The following is a 23,527-nucleotide window of genomic DNA, read 5'->3' on the forward strand; positions in this document are numbered from 1 at the left end:
CGTGTTGAAGGTAGTGTAAGGATGACACGTGTTGTTGGTAGTGTATGGATGACACATGTTGAGGGTAATGTGTTGATGACACGTGTTGAGGGTAGTGTGTGGATGACACATTTTGCCGGTGGTGTATGGATAACACATGTTGGGGGCAGTGTATGGATGACTTATGTTGTTGGTAGTGTATGGATGGCACATGTTGAGGGTAGTCTGTGGATAACACATGTTGCGGGTAGTGTATGGATGACGTATTATGAGGGTAGTGTAGGGATGACACCTATTGCGGGTAGTGTATGGGTGACACATGTTGCGGGCAGTGTATGGATAACACATGTTGGGGGTAGTGTATGGATGACACATATTGCGGGCAGTATATGGATGACACATGTTGCGGACAGTTTATGGATGACACATGTTGCGGGCAGTGTATGGATGACACATGTTGTGACCAGTGTATTGATGACACATGTTGTGACCAGTGTATGGATGACACATGTTGCGGGCAGTGCATGGATGACACATGTTGCGGGCAGTGTATGGATGACACATGTTGTGACCAGTGTATGGATGACACATATTGCGGGCAGTGTATGGATGACACGTGTTGCGGGCAGTGTATGGATAACACATGTTGCGGGTAGTGTATGGATGACACATGTTGCGGGCAGTGTATGGATGACACATGTTGAGGGTAGTGTATGGATGACACATGTTGCGGGCAGTGTATGGATAACACATGTTGGGGGTAGTGTATGGATGACACATGTTGCGGGCAGTATATGGATGACACATGTTGCGGGCAGTATATGGATAACACATGTTGGGGGTAGTGTATGGATAACACATGTTGCGGGCAGTATATGGATGACACATGTTGCGGGCAGTTTATGGATGACACATGTTGCGGGCAGTGTATGGATAACACATGTTGGGGGTAGTGTATGGATGACACATGTTGCGGGCAGTATATGGATGACACATGTTGCGGGCAGTGTATGGATAACACATGTTGGGGGTAGTGTATGGATAACACATGTTGCGGGCAGTATATGGATGACACATGTTGCGGGCAGTTTATGGATGACACATGTTGCGGGCAGTGTATGGATGACACATGTTGTGACCAGTGTATTGATGACACATATTGCGGGCAGTGTATTGATGACACATGTTGTGACCAGTGTATGGATGACACATGTTGTAGGCAGTGTACAGAAGTTGAATATGTCTGTCTTAGCTACAGCTTAAATACCTGTGGGAGCTTCACAGAATGTGAATATGTCTGTCTTAGTTACAGATTAAATACCTGTGCGAGCTTCACATAATTTGAATATGTCTGTCTTAGCTACAGATTAAATACCTGTGTGAGCTACACAGAAGTTGAATATGTCTGTCTTAGCTACAGATTAAATACCTGTGCGAGCTACACAGAATGTGAATGCGTCTGTCAAGGCTAGAGACCTTTTGTCAGAAAAGGACAAAACAGTACAGGTACGACTCCAACTTAATCACTATATAGCAAGCGATGCGTTCCTAATATAAAAACTAATTATAAGTATTTGACTGAAATAGGCCCCGTGTCTTAATTGTTCGCCATATATGAAGACACTGAAGGGAAAATGCCTGATTAGATGTTATGACGGATAGACAGGAGACGAAGTACAACTGCATAAGCTATCTCGGACAGCTCGTGGGCTACGATTACAAGCTTAAGTATCACAAGGACGAAATAATACGTTTTACAAGCTTACAAAGTACATTATTACACATAACGTTGAGAGTGGTGGGATGAAGGATGTAGTCACTTAAAGTCCCTTCTCCTTCCACACGCACATTAAGGTAAAGCGTGTTCACCTTTGCCTAAACCACGGCACTGAGGGGAGTTCGGGGAGGTTACTTACAAATTATACAGCAGGATGTCGGGAAGCCAGATCTTGTCAGACGGGATGCGAATGTCGGTGATGTTGTCGTACTCCTCCTTCTTCCACGCCAACAGCACGTCCTGCCACTCCTACAACACATATCATACGTGTCAGGGATACACACGTGTCATGGATACACATGTGTCAGGGATACACAGTGTCAGGGATACACATGTGTCATGGATACACACGTGTCAGGGATACACACGTGTCAGGGATACACACGTGTCGTAGATACACACGTGTCGTAGATACACACGTGTCATAGATACACACGTCATAGATACACACATGACCCGTGAGGATCAGGGTCAGAATAGGTCTTCAGCAATCCATGCTTGCCGTAAAAGGTGACTATGCTTGTCGTAAGAGGAAACTAACGGGATCGGGTGGTCAGGCGCGCTGACTTGGTTAATGCATTTTATCGTATCCCAATTGAGTAGATCGATTCTCATGATATCAATCACTGAATTGTCTGGTCCAGACTCGATTATTTACATACCGTCGTCATATAGCTTGAATATTGTTGAGTGTGGCGTTAAAAAAACAAACAAAACAAACAAAGATACACACATGTCATAGATACGAGTCATAGATACAGACATGTGTCATGGAGTATTACAGTAATACATATTGTCATAGTACCCGCACGCGTGTCAATCCTGTCAAACATATATAGATACATATACGTAGCATTGAAGCACACATGTGCCATAGCTACACACGTGGCATATATACGAAAGTGATGTAAGTGTACAGATTATCACATTTATACAGAAGTTTCATATTTACATTACATATGTCATGCATACATACAAGTGTACACACGCACGCACGCACGCACGCACGCACGCAGGGTATTTTGCGCGTAATAAATATATACCGGCATAACAGATTCACGCAGGTGTTCACAGTCTCAAAAGACGCACAGCCACAAACACGGTTTGTACACATAGTCATAATCAATTAAACGTTATTGCTCCCCTCGTTTTTCTTCGCCTCTGAAACGATGTGTGAGTCTGCGGACTTGATGTACTACGAAAACAGTACTGACTCGCGTGGAACTATTTGATGAGGAAAACATGTTTGCGTGCGTTTAGGTGATTTGTAAAAACTGCCCATCCAAAAAATCTCTTTAGGAAACTTTCCAATACTTGTAGCTTCCGGATGATAGCCTTCACAACTTGATAACAGGCTTATAAGGCAAGGGATACTCCCAAACTCCACCATAACGCATCCTGATCACAAACTCATTCTAATTACAAGAGCTGTCGCGTCAGACTGTAAGTATCTAGTCGTACAAGCTTCACATGCATAAGGAGATTGTTATTCATATATGAAACATATCCTCTAGGTGCTGACTACTTCTATTACGCAGTAATTATACACACAGAAACGCTGACCTGGACATTAACGCTGGGCAAAGGACGTAAACTTGTTTGATAGTAATTGGTCACGCATATACCGCAGACATTTGTCATCTGAGTACGTTATGCATTGAGTACGTGATGCACTGAGTATTATACGTTGGATACTACTTTGTCGTATTGATAAGGGAGGTAATATTTCATTATGATAACATGTATATGAGACAGTGGCCTTACAATGGATAGGCTATTTGTCATACAGGCGATATTATTCGTAGGTCTCTTTGCTTAAGTAGTAATTATTCAGACAGGTGCAATATACTGGCTATCAATATTTAATACAGCTGCCATAGAGAATGGAGGGTGCTCATACAACATAGACTATGACAGTTATTATTAACAACCCTTCTACAACATAGATATTGATGGTGTAAACTAAACACTATCATCTTTCGCGTTGTTCTAACGTCCTTGCTTCCAGAAATTAAACACATATCTTCTGGTTATGCAGTATGCAGTCAATTATGAATGAAGGTGATATCATATACTCCAAAGGGAGCTGAGAATGCACAAATACGTCGAGAGGGCATAATGCCACGTACTGTAATTAGGCACTAAACTGTGACTTTATGTCATGTAACTTGACAATTAATATGTATTAAATATGCCAAGATCTACGTCAAGTTTAATGTTTAAGCAATTAACATTGCTGAAAGATATCAATCACTGTGAAAGCTAAGAACCCCGGATTAGTATAAAATCGTTTTAAGCATTTAAAGACGATTTCACTAAAACATTTGTGTGATAATGTAAGCAGTGACATTCATCAAAGTTAAAAGGCTATGTGGCTTTAAAGGAGATTACAATCAGTAAATTTAAGAGGGTTTGCCCATTGCGAAACCTGTTCCCTATCTCATTACCCATATTAATTACTGAATAAAATATGTTTACACCAAGCCTCACAATTAACGCTGGCCAGACGAACGCATGACAATATGCCGTGACGGACGCTCCCCCAAATTCTCCGTCGTGGAGGATAAGTTAGTTATAGGACAATTTTAATTTCTCCCACCGTTTTAATTAAGCATATTCCCTTATAATTGATATCGTCAGACCCTAAGGAATATGCTCTGTAATGCATTCACCCAAGTATCAGGACACAGCTGTGAGGCCATATAGTGGTGTTGAGACTGATGGCACAACACGTGGTTGTTAGACAAGTGGCACGACACGTGGTTATTAGGACAGGTGCCACAACATATGGTTATTAGGACGGTTGGCACAACACAGCTTGTTAGGACGGGTAGCACAATACAGAGTTGTTAGGACGGGTGGCACAATACAGGGTTGTTAGGACGGGTGGCACAACACAGGGCTGTTAGGACGGGTAGCACAATACAGGGTTGTTAGGACGGGTTGCACAATACAGGGTTGTTAGGACGGGTGGCACAACACAGGGCTGTTAGGACGGGTAGCACAACACAGGGCTGTTAGGACGGGTGACACAACACATGGTTGTTAGGACGGGTGGCACAACACAGGGTTGTTAGGACGGGTTGCACAATACAGGGCTGTTAGGACGGGTAGAACAATACAGGGTTGTTAGGAAGGGTGGCACAATACAGAGTTGTTAGGACGGGTGACACAACACATGGTTGTTAGGAAGGGTAGCACAACACAGGGTTGTTAGGGCGGGGAGTACAACACACTTAGGGGTATCTCTATGGAAACTCGACGTTTATGTATGGGAGTTACGACGTCAGTCATAGCACTAAGGTCGCTTTGTGACTTAAGAATAAGGGGCCCTTGTTCCAAAAAGTTGTACAGTCGCTACGACTATCGTACGTGTGTGAAAGTAATAGAGTGACGACATTCATCGTGAAAGCACAGCCAAACTTTCAGCAATAGTCATGTGATGTCCTAATAACATAAATCATAAAAATAATACTATATTTCTATGGCGTTTACAACCTATGTGGTAAGCGGAGGTTCGAAAATAAAGCAACCTAACCTCTAGCATGACCCATCAGGTATGTGCTTACATTCATTCATTCTTATTGTAACGTAATGTCAACACAACCAGGGCCCGTCTCGACGTGGCGAGGAAATATGTATATATTCTGACAGATTGACACGTGATGGGAAATTGATCACAGCTTCCAGTGGTCGTATCAGACTGGCCCATTCCCATAATTCCCTTCCACAACACCACGGGGAGCACTGGCGTAGTGATATCAGGTGATTTCAAGTAAACCGCATACCTACCTATCCCTCCGCATACACACTATAGGTCGTATAACATGACGCTGATTTTGAGAAAAAAATAGAATTTCATGGTTAATACATGTGCAAATTATAAAATAATTTGATATTAAGCAACATGTTAGGACCAGGAGTATTAGTCACGTGAACTTGTGAAAATGTTGACGCCATGTCCAATATGGATTCCTCTCAATGCTCGCCGACATCACATATTTTGGATTGGGACGAGCCGAGGTGGTGATAGGTAGCTGCTTGAAGGAACAAGCGACGGTTTTCTGCGGCTGAGTCAGACAACTACGTTATACACATTTCTGGAACAACTAGTCACTACACCGTCCTCTCATTCGGGACTACGGAGGACCCAAGCGAACCAGCGACCCGCCACAATTGAAATGTCTATTTTTGTGCTGCTTAGACAAGCCGAGTTAGAAACAGCAATACATTCAAATTGCAGTTGCGAAAAAAGTACGTCGTGTAAAAAGTATAGGATAAAGTCAATTCCAGCTAGCAATTGAAATCTCCTTGATTTTCATTTGCTGTTTAATGCTAGCACAAAACCCGATCTGTCGGCAGTGCCTATACACTGACGTGCACTAACCCTATGAAATAATAGCATGCTACAGAGGGAGACGGGGCAGCCAATCTGACATAGCCCGAAAGAAGAACAGATTAGGGGGATGAGGTTCCTAATTAAACTGTGCTCGCCTCTAGCAGACCCACGACAATCAATAAGAAACAACGGTCAAATTTATTAAAGTTATCTCTCCTTTCAGGATGTGACAAATAACGGGGGAATTAAGGGGAGTGAGAGTTACAATGGACGAGTCCTTAATGTGATTAACTTTACGAATGAAGTAGAACGTTATTGTTGAAAAACAGCCAAAAATTGCCATATTAGTGGCCTATAGCTCACCTTGGATTAAACTGACCATAGATTACCGTAGTAAGATAAACAAATGTGCTTTAAACTTGAAACGTGATCATGATTAACAGCGTGTCATTAAATCTTGAAGAAAGCTAAGGCAATGACCACCCTCACCCCTCAATCTTTTGTTTATCGTTCCGATTTCGTTTTTTTAAATTTTCTATCCCGCGATTCATTCTGTTTTTTTTGCGGATATTTGTACATGGCCGTATAATTCTAAACTCACTTCCATGTGATGGCATTTTTATGCCTGGTGAACATTGATTTGCATCCTGTGGACCACACTAGCAAGAGAAAGCGAAAAAGTCGCGGAATTGCATGAAAGTAAAAAACAACACTAAATAAATATCTGACATACTGCCAAATATATAGCACCTTGGGGTTGAAGACAATAACTTTCATTCCTCGTGTCACTGTTAGTAAATGATACAATGAGATTATGGGATAAAAAAATATTATCTCAGCTTTTAATGTAAATCACTATCTGCTTATATATCTATCTACAAAGCTTGGTGCGTTTAAATCACTATCTGCTCTAGTGATAAATACATCACTTCCTTGCCTAGTTTGATATTCCCTGCCTGCACTAGTGCCGCAAACATCACTATTTATCCTAGTGCCGCCAATATCACTATTTATCCTAGTGCCACAAATATCACTATTTATCCTAGTGCCGCCAATATCACTATCAATCCTAGTGCCGCCAATATCACGGTTTATCGTGGTGCCGCTAGTATCACTACTCATCCTAGTGCCGCAAATATTATTAATTATCCTCGTGCCGCCACTATCAGTATCAACTCTAGTTCTGTCTATATTACTTCCTGCCCTGGAACATAACATATCCCTTATGCGACAGATCCATAAATGCCCCATCCTGTGATAATGTCAAAAATATCCACTCCTGCCCTAGTGTCGTCTATATCACTTCCTACCCTAGTGTCGTCTATATCACTCCCTGCCCTAGTGTCGTCTATGTCACTTCCTACCCTAGTGTCATCTAGATCACTTCCTACCCTAGTGTCGTCTATATCACTTCCTGCCCTCGTGTCGTCCATATCACTTCCTACCCTAGTGTCGTCCATATCACTCCCTACCCTAGTGTCGTCTATATCACTTCCTACCCTAGTGTCATCTATATCACTTCCTGCCCTAGTGTCATCTAGATCACTTCCTACCCTAGTGTCGTCTATATCACTTCCTGCCCTCGTGTCATCTATATCACTTCCTGCCCTAGTGTCATCTAGATCACTTCCTACCCTAGTGTCGTCTATATCACTTCCTGCCCTCGTGTCGTCCATATCACTTCCTACCCTAGTGTCGTCCATATCACTCCCTACCCTAGTGTCGTCTATATCACTTCCTACCCTAGTGTCGTCTATATCACTTCCTACCCTAGTGTCGTCTATATCACTTCCTGCCCTAGTGTCGTCTATATCACTTCCTGCCGCAAATATTATTAATTATCCTCGTGCCGCCACTATCAGTATCAACTCTAGTTCTGTCTTTATTACTTCCTGCCCTGGAACATAACATATCCCTTATGCGACAGATCCATAAATGCCCCATCCTGTGATAATGTCATAAATATCCACTCCTGCCCTCGTGTCATCTATATCACTTCCTGCCCTAGTGTCGTCCATATCACTTCCTACCCTAGTGTCGTCTATATCACTTCCTACCCTAGTGTCGTCTATATCACTTCCTGCCCTAGTGTCGTCTATATCACTCCCTGCCCTCGTGTCATTTATATCACTTCCTGCCCTAGTGTCGTCCATATCACTTCCTATCCTAGTGTCATCTATATCACTTCCTACCCTAGTGTCGTCTATATCACTTCCTATCCTAGTGTCGTTTATATCACCTCCTGACCTTATGTCGTCTTTATCACTCCCTCCCCTAGTGTCATCTATATAACTCTCTACCCTAGTGTCATCAATATCTTTTCTTGCCCTAGTGTCGTTCATATCACTCCCTACCCTAGTAGCATCTAGACCACTCCCTAACCTAGTGTCATCAATATCTCTTCCTGCCCTAGTGTCGTGTATATCACTTCCTGCCCTAGTGTAATCCATATCTCTTCCTGCCCTAGTGTCGTCTATATCTCTTCCTGCCCTAGTGTCGTCTATATCACTTCCTGCCTGAGTGTCGTTCATATCACTCCCTACACTAGTAGCATCTAGATCACTCTCTAACCTAGTGTCATCAATATCTCTTCCTGCCCTAGTGTCGTCTATATCTCTTCCTGCCCTAGTGACGTCTATATCACTTCCTGCCCTCGTGTCGTTCATATCACTCCCTACCCTAGTAGCATCTAGATCCATCTCTAACCTAGTGTCATCAATATCTCTTCCTGCCCTAGTGTCGTCTATATTACTTCCTGCCCTAGTGTCGTGTATATCTCTTCCTGCCCTAGTGTCGTCTATATCACTTCCTGCCCTAGTGTCGTCTATATCACTTCCTGCCCTAGTGTCTTCTATATCACTTCCTAACCTAGTGACATTAATATCTCTTCCTGCCCTAGTGTCGTCTATATCTCTTCCTAACCTAGTGTCGTCTATATCACTTCATGCCCTAGTGTCATCTATATCTCTTCCTGCCCTAGTGTCGTCTATATCACTTCCTAACCTAGTGTCGTCTATATCACTTCCTGCCCTAGTGTCGTCCATATCACTCCCTACCCTAGTGTCGTCTATATCACTTCCTACCCTAGTGTCATCTATATCTCTTCATGCCCTAGTGTCGTCTATATCACTTCCTGCCCTAGTGTCGTCTATATCACTTCCTGACCTAGTGTCATCTATATCACTTCCTGCCCTAGTGTCGTCTATATCACTTCCTGCCCTAGTGTCGTCTATATCAATCCCTACCCTAGTGTCTTCTATATCACTTCCTGCCCTAGTGTCGTCTATATCACTTCCTGCCCTAGTGTCTTCTATATCACTTCCTGCCCTAGTGTCGTCTATATCTCTTCCTGCCCTAGTGTCGTCTATATCACTTCCTAACCTAGTGTCGTCTATATCACTTCCTGCCCTAGTGTCATCTATATCACTTCCTAGCCAAGTGTCATCAATATCTCTTCCTGCTCTAGTGTCGTCTATATCACTTCCTGCCCTAGTGTCATCTATAACATTTGCGACCAATGATGAGTGTAACCCTGCATAAGCAACGTGCGCTCTAAGCCGATAAAAGTATCGTTTCCTCTTGCGCTATTTAAATCTTGCCCGTATTATTTTTCAACCGGATGTTCATGCATGACAGGGGCAACAACTCTAAGCAATTGTCACCGTCTTGACTAGCGGGCTGTCTTTGACAAGCTAGCCTTCATTTGCATTCTCTTTACCCTTGCGATAAAAAAAATGTCGTGCTGACTTTAGCTAACGGAAAAACAAGAAGTATAGGATTTTTTAATGCTTAATGTTCGTGTGAAAGAAAAGGGTTTTGACGGCTAAACAGTAAACTAATCCCCCTACTTAGCGATGACGCATACGAGGGAGTCTTAACACGGAGTTAAACACGGTCTTTAAGAGTTTTTTGCTGCTAAGAGTTACAGCGGAAGCAGAGATTCTATTCCGTGAACGGCCTCATAAATGTTGGTGTATATTAAGCCTCAGGGCATTGTTTCGACTGCTTGAAAGCGATAAAACATAATTTTAGGTCAAATTAAAAAAATGATCACATGATCGTCTCCCTTGGGTAAAACATATGTTAACAAGAGAAATGTGTGGTTATAGAAGCTCTTCATTTCTTACCATAAAGAAAATTTTGGCATTTCGAGAGTCGTACAATGTAAAGTGTTCTTTGAGTCATTAACAGTGTGTTTTGGCTAGGATTCAAAGAATTTGCAAACTGTGCATATCTAATCATAGAATTTGAAAGAGAGGTAAGTATTGATTGGGGTCCTCGGGGTTTTCTCTTATTGTCATTTGGAAATAATACATATGGAATTCTTTTGTGCACAACATCAACCCGACTTGATTGTTTAATTTACGTACACTCGGTGCACCGACCTTGTTTATCAGACTTGGAAAGTTCATGAATGTGCCAAAGTGGGCTTACCAGTGTCAGATAGATATAAAACTGACATTTAGTTTATTCAATTATTCGTTTTGTGACAAACGCATGATTGTAATAATTACTCAATAGAACAATTCGTTCCCATTCTGAGTGAGAGAGTGAGTCCGTCACTTCGTGACCATCAGTTGAATACTGTCAATGGTAATCGTATTGTTGATGTATTGCCCTGATTTTACTGCTTGTGACATGGTACATATTTTGGATGCTGATATTCAAGATGACAGACGGTGATACATATTACCTCCTTATTCCCATCACTCTCGTCTCATGTGGTAAAAATGTAACAGCAAGAAAACCCTTTCCATAATCATGGGAAATATCTACTAAAATCAGTGTCCATTGCATGATTCCGACTAAATTATGAGCATGTTTGTAAATCGCTATCAAATAGTGATGATACAACGTGTTCGCGAAAAGGTTGGAGTATCCTGCCCGACGGGTTGCACCCATCACAAACACATGCAAAGGCAAGTCAAAATACAGTTTTTGCATCGGAAATAAGTTTGACTGACGTGTAATTTAGGAAATGCCCTCCACTACCAAGGCATTGAATGCTGTATGTTGCAACCCTGACCAAAACATAATTGAGCAAGATTCGAGTGATGCACTTTGAAATCTTCGTAGAATGACCTTTCTCGATTGTGCCACGACATTTCTAAAATGTAGACAACAAAGCCTGGGGCTGCTTGAAAAGAGGTCGACAGAAAAGGAATGTTGACACTTGGAAAGTTGCTTTACAGTCGTGTGGATAGGTATCTTATCATTCTGAAGTTTTATGCATAGATCTGAATATAAAACAGAAGAGGCGGTTCCATTGGTCTCATAATTTCTAGTTCTGGAGCCACTTGCACAAAGCGATCTAAGCGCTAAGACTATTGTAAGCCTATGTTAAAGTATGGGAGTTACGATCATCTTAGCGCTAAGATCGCTTTTTGCAAGTGGGCCCAGGTGTGTAAATCAGAAGAAGGGAATAGGTTATTTGACCATTATTAAAGATATATCTGAAGCGTAAGCCAAATTCCCCTGCTTTGACCCCTACACACGAAACGACACGTTTCTTACGGGACCAATCATGAAACATTGTTGAGCGAGGGGGCCTGGTATTTTTGTTTGCACTTCAATAACACATACATGTTTGTCACTTCTTTAACACATACATATTTTTCACTTCAATAACACATACATGTTTGTCACTTCTCTATATCACATACATGTTTGTCACTTCTATAACACATACATGTTTGTTGCTTCTATAACGCATACATGTTTGTCACTTCAATAACACATACATGTTTGTCACTTCAATAACACATACATGTTTGTCACTTCTATAACACATACATGTTTGTCACTTCTATAATACATACCTGTTTGTCACTTCTTTAACACATACATGTTTGTCACTTCTTTAACACATACATGTTTGTCACTTCTTTAACATACACATGCTTGTCTCTTTTATAACATATACATGTTTGTCACTTCTATAACACATACATGTTTGTCACTTCTATAACACATACATGTTTGTCACTTCTTTAACACATACATGTTTGTCACTTCTTTAACACATACATGTTTGTCACTTCTTTAACACATACATGTTTGTCACTTCTTCTTTAACACATACATGTTTGTCACTTCTATAACACATACATGTTTGTCACTTCTATAACACATACATGTTTGTCACTTCAATAACACATACATGTTTATCACTTCTATAACGCACACATGTTTGTCGCTTCTATAACGCATACATTTTTGTCACTTCTTTAACACATACATGTTTGTCACTTCTATAACACATACATGTTTGTCACTTCTTTAACACATACATGTTTGTCACTTCTATAACACATACATGTTTGTCACTTCTATAACACATACATGTTTGTCACTTCTATATTACATACATGTTTGTCACTTCTATAATACATACATGTTTGTCACTTCTTTAACACATACATGTTTGTCACTTCTTTAACACATACATGTTTGTCACTTCTATAATGCATACATGTTTGTCACTTCTTTAACACATACATGTTTGTCACTTCTTTAACACATACATGTTTGTCATTTCTTTAACATACACATGTTTGTCACTTCTATAACATATACATGTTTGTCACTTCAATAACACATACATTTTTGTCACTTCTATAACACATACTTGTTTGTCACTTCTTTAACACATACATGTTTGTCACTTCTTTAACATATACATGTTTGTCACTTCAATAACACATACATGTTTGTCACTTCTTTAACACATACATGTTTTTCACTTCTTTAACACATACATGTTTGCCACTTCTTTAAAACAAATGTTAGAAATAACTAGTCTAGATTATCCACGAAACACGTTCAAATTGGCGTAAAGGGCAAAATATGTGTGGAAAATTATATGAATGGACCACTGAAAATCAGTGATGACACCAGGTGTTCGCGTAAAGGGTAATAACCCCCATTCACAAATTTGCATAAAAAGTAGGTTTTATTACCATCCATATAAGTTAACATGTTATAGCACTGGTATGGAAGTCTATCCGGTGATTCAACCGGGACCAGTATATCACAGCTCGTGTCATGTAAGTTGATCACAGAGGAGCTCCACCACATTCTCCAAGGGCCATACTATTGCATTTGTCTTTACCAAATTTACACAGTTAATTTTCATATCTTCAATAATTGTGCAGCAAGTTATTCCCAAGATCTCAACACCATAACACAAAATAGAAGCGATCATAGTATCCAAAATGGTGAATAGTTCCTTGCACGGTATATCCCCAACCGTTTTCTGATATCCCGTTAATGGGCCATCACAGCATTAGTGCTCTGCACAGCTTGACAAGTTTGAGCCTGTGTCCAAATCAATTAAGGACTAAACGTCACACCAAGATATCTATAGAATAAAACAACCTCAATATTTTCACCTTTTTCTATGTCCATTTTCAAATCACCCACACTTTAGTTATTTTCAAATTTATTTTCATTCCAGCCAAAAAATTCCAAACCATTTATTAATTTATTTTGTAGTCGTAAGATGGAGTCTGACACAAGGGAGACAACATGAGCAAACATGATGACCCATGCATCTTAAAAATCCTTTGAAATATAAAAAAAACTATTTCCCTCCATAATCTTCCAATATCTGTAAAAGTTTTGTGTGTGAATATAATGAATGCTTGTGACCTCATAATACATCCTTGCCGTGTGCAAATGATGCATGGACAGTAGCTCGCAAAACCATTTGTATTCCTCACACCGACACATTAGCTTGAGTAAATTGATGAAAGTATATTATAAAACATGCCACTTATTCCAACATCTTTCATGCTTGCAAACAATATATTATGTCTAAAAGTGTCAAAGGCTTTTAATCGTCCCTTCTTCCTGCCTGTATATTTCTGTATCATAGCAAGTAGATTTAACTTATTATTGTTAGTGGGGAAAGTTGGGTCTGACTCCAGCCTGTACTTCGTCAATTACATTGTTATCTTCATAGAATTGCTGGAGGCTAGAGTTAAGAATAGTAAATACTATAAAGTAAATACTTTTAACTAAAAGTGAAAAAAGGAAGAAGAAGAAAAAGAAAGAAAAAAATATGATAACACATTCTTTCAGGACATCATTCATTTTCAGTGAAAAAAACATATTTGTTTGGTAAATCCTAAAGATATTTTTTTTTCCATTTTTCTCTGGAAGAAATTGTTTTTTCAAAACAAAATCCCAGCTCCCTTCAAGTAGGGTATGTATATATATATCAATAGAACTATCAATTAAATGTCAATGACATAATATATCGACAAGTACAAGAAATATCGATATGAATAGTTAACATCAATCCTGTGCTACACTGTTAATGTGAAAAAATCGTTAATCATAAATCGTTCCTTCAGGGGTGATTCAAAATATATCATGGTAACCTTGTTTGAAAACTGCAGTATTTATTCAGATGAGTGAAATTAATTAGTTACCTCCTGTAATACCCAAACAATTGCTTCTGAACCAAGGCGATAAGAGACGAGTGAATATGTTGAATAATGCAGAGGGGTTTATATTATATGTAAGAATATAAACTATCCCAAGCAAGTGTAACACTATTGCAATAGCTTCACAACAGTAGTTTGAACTATTAATATCACTACAAAAGCAATAATGCCCCCATTTGTCGCCCTTGCCGTATAGTTGTGGAATATTATTTTTGCATAGAGCGTTAAGTGAGTGTCTCTTTGACATTTCTGGTGCCCCCCGCCGTGATATTACTGGAATAATTCAACCAACGCAGTAAAACTTCTGTTGTTTGGTTTATTTCACGTGATAGAGATACGATAACGGCACTAATGACAGTTAGGGCAGTAAAGATTGACCGAACTGTCGAAGCATAGAAATTGTCCATGACCCGATGGCAATACGTCATTGACCTGTTGAAATAATAGTTAACATCGATGCCCTGCTTAACTATTGATATTATAGATAGACGCAGGAAAATGACATAGTGTCGTCATTTACTAGCCCATAAGTTGTAATCAAAATACACATGTCTTGAACGCGTGGGTGTCCTTTCAGTAAATGATATTTAACAAATTAATATCAGTCAATGATTAGAGGTGCATCTCTTACTTCGGGGTCCTTGTAAGTCTTTAACAATGTCCAGAGGGATATGTTGACGCTAGGAGTACGGTTACGTGTCTGGCTGTGTGTTCATGTCGACTAATGTAAGAAAATCTAGTGCTATATTCAGAAAACTACCACAATACTATTGCAATGGGCGTGTCCTATACGTTGAAAAAGTGTTTTAACTATCGCAATAAAAAATACACTAGAAATCCCTAATCACATTGTTAACACAGCCACACGACAATATCACATAGTCTGGGGATATTTAAGGCTTCTAAGATTCAAGGAGACAATTTCTCATTCATTGAAGGTAAACACGATATTTATATCACTTCACTGCAAAAACCTACACTGACCAATGAATGTGTGCCGTTTGATTGCATAACGATAATTACAGGTGTATATTGATCATCCAATTTACATAAGTTATCATCTAGTATATGACACTGTCTCACGTGTGAACATTTATATTAACATGACGTTCCGTGTGTAAAATTATGAATCACGGAGACAATGTCTGAACGTATAAAAGATATGAATTAATGTCTGTATCTGTGTAAAATTATGTATCACACGGAGACAATGTCTGTCCCTATGAAAAAAAATATGAATCAATGTCTGTCCCTGGGTGAAATTATGAATCACAGAAAACAATGTCGGTCCCTACGAAAAATATATGAATCAATGTCCGTCCCTGTGTAGAATTACGAATCAAGGAGACAATGTCTGTCCCTATGAAAATATATTAATCAAAATCTTTCTTTATATAAAAAAAAACACGGGGACATTGTCTTTCCTTGTGTACAGTTTTGAATCACGGAGACCACATCTCTCCCTGGGTGAACTTATGAATCAATGTCTGTCCCCGTGTAAATTTATGAATCACGAAGACAATGTCTGTCAATGGGTGAAATTATTAATCACGGAGACAATGTCTGTCAATGGGTGAAATTATGAATCACGGAGACAAAATGTCTGTCCCTTTGTAAAATTATGCAACACGGAGACAATATCCGCTTGAGTGTATAATTATGAATTACGGAGACAGTGTCAGCTTGAGTGTATAATTATGAATCAAGGAGACAATGTGTTGTAAAAAAATGAATTACCATGACAACCCCCGTTCTTATGTTATCATAACAATGTAAAGAAATACATAGAGCTCCAGTAATCACCATATCAGTCCGAGATAGAGGCTTGCTGTCAGAGCCTCGGGCTGGGGCTCATTCACATAACTCGAGACAGTATAATCTAGTGAACTGACTGTGGCTCAGGATAGCTGAGCTGAATGTATTCCCAGAAGAAACAGTGAAGCAGCCCCAGGGCACAGGATCTGAGAATAACATCAGCGAGGGAAGGCATCGCTTCTCACAACGATATCTCTGTCTGAAGTTCTACCTATAATACAACTACCCTAAACCACGGGAAGACAAAGTCTTGACCAAACAGTTAATGTATGGCATGATTCGAAACGTTTCAAGAATATTTCCGGATTAGGTCCGCATTAGATTATATTTAAATCAGTTTCTAATGCTTATGAAAACCTCTGTTTCGTCTAAAATACATAATATTATACATTTTACCCAAATTTGGAAACGTTTGGAAATTTAATTCTTTTATTCAATGTTGGTGAAATGGTACCATTTTACAGAGAGAAGAGTATAAATTGGTACAGAGTATTCCTTTGAATTGCAATTTTAGGACAGAGCACAGTCTCTCCTGGAAGAAGAGTATTCAATAGGGAAACAGTATTCCTTTGTAGCATACTATTTAGGATAGAGAATGGTATCCTTTGGAAGTATTGTTCTCAGGATAGCAAACGGTCCTCCCTGGAAGCATACTATTCAGATCATCCGCTACAAGTCTACTGGTATTCAGTTTTGAGGGGTCAATTATGTGTTGAGAATGTACATCGCAGACATCACAACCGTCAGGAAACGCATATCAGTCTCATCACGTTCACGCAACGTACGTTTCACCACTGATTTTATCAAAAGTAATAGACCACCGTCAGCTATAAAAGCCATTGTTTACGGAATAAACAAATAAATAAACAAATTTAGCCAATATGTTGGAAATACACTTAAACATGGAATAAACAAATAAATAAACAAATTTAGCTTATATGTTGGAAAATACACTTAAACATACACTAATAAGTACTATACATGAAACCGCTGTCCGGAAATATTCATATATTACAATTATTAAGGACTATACAGATTAAGCCAAAACAAAATGAAAACGCACAGATTTCACCACAATCGGGTAATATACAGATGTCACAAATACAGACATCACCACAATCGGGTAATATACAGATGTCACAAATACAGACATCACCACAATCGGGAAATATACAGATGTCACAAATACAGACATCACCACAATCGGGTAATATACAGATGTCACAAATACTGACATCACCACAATCGGGTAATATACAGATGTCACAAATACAGACATCACCACAATCGGGTAATATACAGATATCACAAATACAGACATCACCACAATCGGGTAATATACAGATGTCACAAATACAGACATCACCACAATAGGGAAATATACAGATGTCACAAATACAGACATCACCACAATCGGGTAATATACAGATGTCACAAATACAGACATCACCACAATCGGGTAATATACAGATGTCACAAATACAGACATCACCACAATCGGGTAATATACAGATGTCACAAATACAGACATCACCACAATAGGGAAATATACAGATGTCACAAATACAGACATCACCACAATCGGGTAATATACAGATGTCACAAATACAGACATCACCAGAATCGGGTAATATACAGATGTCACAAATACAGACATCACCACAATCGGGTAATATACAGATGTCACAAATACAGACATCACCACAATCGGGTAATATACAGATGTCACAAATACAATGGAATATGAAGATACAGCCACTATTGTGGAAGATCACGAACATACGCGAATATGACAATAGAAACACAAATAATTGAATAACTGATAACATAGTTACTTTACTTTGAAGGACAAACTGGTAACTATATTGTTTCATATATATGGTTATGGTTGCGAATCAGCAAATACCAGCTACAAAAACATGAAGGTGATTCATAGTCTAGGTGGGACACCGACACATTCATTAGCATCTAAGCTCAGACATAAGGATACTATCCAGGACAAGCAGATCATCGTTATCACAGACACATGAAGAAGACAGCGTGTATACTTACGTATTGATACCATATGTTTGTCTTCAATATCTGGTTCTTTTCATCAACGTCGAGGATCTGGATGAGCGAGAGGCCGAAGAGGACGTGGATGCTGTCGGAGGTGTTGACAACCGGCCGCCCTTCTTTGCCCTGTTTCTTGTAGATGTCCAGTAGCTTCTTCACAAGCTGCTTCTCCTTCGAGGCGATCTTCACTGATTCCATGTCGGAGTTGGAGTCTGAATCAGAAGGGGTAAAAACAATACACACTGGTGTTCCTGAACCGACTTCCTGGAGTCTGAATCAGAAGGGGTAAAAACAATACACGATGGTGTTCCCGAAACGACTTCATGGAGTCTGAATCAGAAGGGGTAAAAACAACACACTATGCTGTTCCTGAACCAACTTCATGGAGTCTGAATCATAAGGGGTAAAAACAATACACTATGGTGTTCCTGAACCGACTTCATGGAGTCTGAATCATAAGGGGTAAAAACAATACACGATGGTGTTCCTGAACCGACTTCATGGAGTCTGAATCAGAAGGGGTAAAACAATACACAATGGTGTTCCTGAACCGACTTCGTGGAGTCTGAATCAGAAGGGGTAAAAACAATACACGATGGTGTTCCTGAACCGGCTTCATGGAGTCTGAATCAGAAGGGGTAAAAACAATACACAATGGTGTTCCTGAACCGACTTCATGGAGTCTGAATCATAAGGGGTAAAAACAATACACAATGGTGTTCCTGAACCGGCTTCATGGAGTCTGAATCAGAAGGGGTAAAAACAATACACAATGGTGTTCCTGAACCGGCTTCATGGAGTCTGAATCAGAAGGGGTAAAACAATACACAATGGTGTTCCTGAACCGGCTTCATGGAGTCTGAATCGTAAGGGGTAAAACAATACACAATGGTGTTCCTGAACCGGCTTCATGGAGTCTGAATCAGAAGGGGCAAAAATAATATACGACGCTATCCTGAACCGGCGATGGCTTCCAGGATGTAAAACATTACGTAACGTTCTTAACAAAGCAGTGGTGCTGTGTTGAGCCAGTATTAGTAGTTGCGCCGAAAGAAACATCCTACCTCAGAGAATTACGTGTCTCTTTGGTGGCGGTGTTAAAGGGATGGGGACATTGCAGGCTGGGGGTGGGGGTGGGGGTGGGGGGTGTAGTCAGGGATGGACACGTGTTGAAGAGCGGCGGATGGAGGGGGATGGAGGGGAAGCCGGGGGAGTCAGACATGGACACGTGTTGAAGAGTTGGAGCGGATAGGGGTGTAGTCAGACATGGACACGTGTTCAAGAGTAGGAAGGGAGGGTGTAGTCAGGCATGGACACGTCTTGAAGAATTGGAGCGGATGGGGGTAGGGGGTGCAGTCAGACATGGACACGTGTTCAAGAGTAGGAAGGGAGGGTGTAGTCAGGCATGGACACGTCTTGAAGAGTGGGAGCGGATGGGGTTAGGGGGTGCAGTCAGACATGGACACGTGTTCAAGAGTAGGAAGGGAGGGTGCAGTCAGGCATGGACACGTCTTGAAGAGTGGGAGCGGATGGGGTTACGGGGTGCAGTCAGACATGGACACGTGTTCAAGAGTAGGAAGGGAGGGTGTAGTCAGGCATGGATGCGTGTTGAAGAGTGGGAACGGATGGTGTGTGTGTGTGTGTGTGGGGAGGGGGGGGGGGGGGTGGTAGTCAGAAATGAACGCGGTGGAGAGAGGAGGTGGCAGTGGAGTCAGACATGGGAGCTATATTATCGAAATTGAGTCCAGTTACTCTATTACATGAGATGAATGTTACACACGAATGTTACAGACGTCAGAAGAAGAGGTACAATCTTTTTTATTAACTGTAGATGGAGTCCAGTCGCAGAGTCACCAGAGGTCGAGTAGCCAGTAAGCTTCACGCTAACCTTAATTTGCCTTAACAAACACAGATGCATTAGACGTCTCGTGGAAAGTAGGGAAATCGGGAAATACAGCTTGTAAAACGGGATATATTACAAGTTACTTTGATGTTGGTATTAGTGGAACTGTTGATGTTTGTTAATACAGGAAATAAAAGCTTTACAACTAGTAGAACCTTCTGACTTAAGATGCACAATTTTGTGTTTAGAAAAAATGGTAAGGACATTTGCAAGCTCATTGTATCCAGCATTATTACTTTTTACCGCTGTTGGTCACGAAAGAGAATTCCAGTAGTATTACTCCCGACCCTATCTTGTGAGAACAAAAGAAAGACAAAAGATAAATGCATGAGTGTAACATCAAAGCGAGCCATTAGCGCCTGGCTACATCCCGCCTACCATAGCTGGAAGACAGAGCAACGCACACCTCTTGAGGATGGTGGAGGTCAACTTGTCGGCATTTGTAGCTCTTTAGTACACCATCTAACCCTCTTCGTTTCTAGCTATCTGATTTATCTCGGTGGATGAAGTCTTAGACGTTGAAACAATGGCATCATTAATCACATTGCTTGCACAGCCTCTGTCACGGCGTCTGTGCCTCCAGAGGATGCCGGCAACACTAATGCCTCTCAGGACTATCACGTCAGCTATATGTCTTAGGTGCCGGTAATTTTGGCTTGGCCGAACTCGAAAGGGACCTCTCTCTTATCTGTATTTCAAGAACTTTGGGACCACTGTATCCACAGGACAACCGTGGTACAAAGGTCTACATCAAACAGTTTATGAGTCACTGTTGGTTTGCTACACTGGATCAAGCCAAGGGGTTTGGGTTGGAAGTGAAAAAACCTGTTCAGGCATGCAATCCTCGTCATCTTTCATTTGACGCTCTATTATTGTATGTAGCTACATGTTCTTTTCAGTGAAGTGCAATGTTTACCAAAAACACACAGGGTGTTCTCACGGAATGAAACAGAAACGGTTATTGATCAAGCTGCATTAATAATATCTTGAAAATCCTGATAAAGCCAACCAAACACTAACACATTCTTTTCTTGTGAATAATCTATCTTCAAACAAATACCCAATGCACATTCAAGTGCGCTTCATTTCAGTATTCGATGCCTGTTTAACTTTGGTGGAAAGAAGTGTCCAATGGCTGGCTTTCTACACGAGCTCTCCGAGGAGGCAAGTTGAGAGAGTGGACGATGTGGTATTTACAGACGCCAAGTATTGAGTTAAAGGGCCACTCATACGACATTGTGGCAAGCAGAGCCTAAATCTCAGCTTGACTCTTTGTTGTTCCTAATCCACTTATAATGGCGTCTCGGGCACCTGACTGACACACGGCTATTTTGGTAGGATGCCAGTTCAAATTTGGTTTTCATTTATCAGGCCTGTTAATCTCTCTCGTACAGCACTGTGGAGGTGCAAATACTACCAGGAAGAAATAACACGAGCTAATATGGCGGCTGTAAGAAGCATAATGATTACTCTGTGATGAGATGCATCCCAGAATATCCCGAGTTTAACTGTCCAATCAATTCTGCGAAGGAGCTTGCTACAAACAACCCTAACTCATTAATATTACTGGAAAACATCAATCTCCTCTTTACAATTTCATTTACTTCTCCGACTTGTCACAATAACCCGCATCAAAGTTACCCACGTCATAAATGACACAAATGCGAAAAAGTTGAACTTTGATTCTATTTGTGGTTGCCACGTGTATTGGGGATTACCATATTGGATGTCTATTATATCTACACTATTCCACCTAAGCATCCATGCTTTCATTCACCACAGCCAGATCAGTCTAAAGTTGATCTCATGCTTTAACTTCAATGGAACCCTGAGAAAAATGACTGCCTAGTTTCACGGAACGAGGATCTGATTCGAATCCAAACATGAAGGTCACGTGGTCTGTGTTCCCTACGTTGGCTGGGCTACTTTCCGTCTGGTAAAGATGCCGGCAGCAAACAGAAGCAGGAATTGGAAATATTAGCAAGTCTTTAGTCCTATCAATGTCTTAAACAGGGAATCGGGGTCTTAATTACTGGGGTAATTCGGAGGAAGAAGGACACGGTCCCTTCAACACCACGATGGGCATAATCCAGCTTCAATCAGAAATCCTACCGCCAGAGACCAAAGCCGAAAATACCAACTGCTTTTTAATCGCTTTGGTTTTGCCATGTGCAAATGGGGTGCGTTTGACTGTCCCAGAGTAAACATACACTCCGGCAGCCATTGCTCGCTCCATCTTTCTTTAATGATTTGGTGGAGTGTAAATTTGCCAAGGATGATGGTGGGATACCCCGAGCTGCCGCAGCGGTGTCGGGTGTCCACGCCAGTGCACAGACGGGAAGGGAACCTGCCCTGAAGATCAGTGATTAAGTTCTCCTGTTGGCAGAGGATCACTCGCGGATTCAAAACACTTCTCCAGTCACTAAAAAAACTCCCGTCTGTCGCCCCGATCGATGGGCAATTAACAGTTCGATCTTCCTCTACTTTAGTGAGCAGCCTCGTGCGCTGTTGAGGACAAGATGAATTCTGAAGAGACTAAAGTCCCTGGTATCATGGTGGCTGACTCTGGTTATAACATGGGGCCATTATCTGCAGAGTAACTGAGACGCATGTGTGAAAAGACGACAATAAAACAACAGACATGACGGAGAGAGGGGAAGAGGGACAGAAAGGCATTTGTGAAAAGACGACAGTAAAACAACCGACTGGGCAAAAAGAGGAGAAGAGGTCTGAGATGATGGCGCGAAGAGACGACCAAAAAATCACGACGTGACAGCGAGGGCGAAAAACGAACTGACGCATTTGTGAAAAGACGACAATAAAACAACCGATATGAGGGAGAAAGGGGAGGAGGGACTGAGTGGCAGAGGTGAAAAGAAGGCAATAAAACAACCAACTGGATAGAGATGGGGAGAAAAGGAACGAGAAAATGAGGATAGAAAAACGACAAAAAGGTGGCTTGACAGAGCTGGGGAGAACATAGAAGCATGCGGAGAAGGCGACAATATAACTGCCAAGTGGAGAGGGTTTTAGAGGGATTGAGACGATTGTGCAAAACGAGGACGATAAAACAACCGACTGATGGGAAAAATTCTTAGATGACTGTGTGAAAAGATGACAAAAAGATAGGGGAGAAAAAGAATGAGACGCATCTGGCAATAAAACAAGTTGGATGTGAAGAGAATGGGGTGGTACGGGAATAAAACTAC

At 40.9% G+C, this 23,527-nt stretch overlaps 1 protein-coding gene across 2 annotated transcripts in view; it reads right to left on the reverse strand.

Moving 5' to 3' along the window:
* LOC139468509 (neuronal acetylcholine receptor subunit alpha-10-like) overlaps window positions 1-23,527 on the reverse strand; it is a 201,594-nt gene that overhangs the window by 54,957 nt on the left and 123,110 nt on the right. For both annotated transcript variants that reach the window (XM_071250502.1, XM_071250501.1), the window contains 2 exons: window positions 18,413-18,627; window positions 1,896-2,005 (listed from right to left, as the gene is read on the reverse strand). In XM_071250502.1, coding sequence (XP_071106603.1) covers window positions 1,896-2,005; window positions 18,413-18,627 — 325 coding nt within the window. The remainder of the gene's footprint in view (window positions 1-1,895; window positions 2,006-18,412; window positions 18,628-23,527) is intronic.

Source organism: Haliotis cracherodii, unplaced genomic scaffold (genome assembly GCF_022045235.1).
Source record: "Haliotis cracherodii isolate W230 unplaced genomic scaffold, xgHalCrac1.p SCAF_2, whole genome shotgun sequence".
Classification (NCBI taxonomy): Eukaryota; Metazoa; Mollusca; class Gastropoda; order Lepetellida; family Haliotidae; genus Haliotis; species Haliotis cracherodii.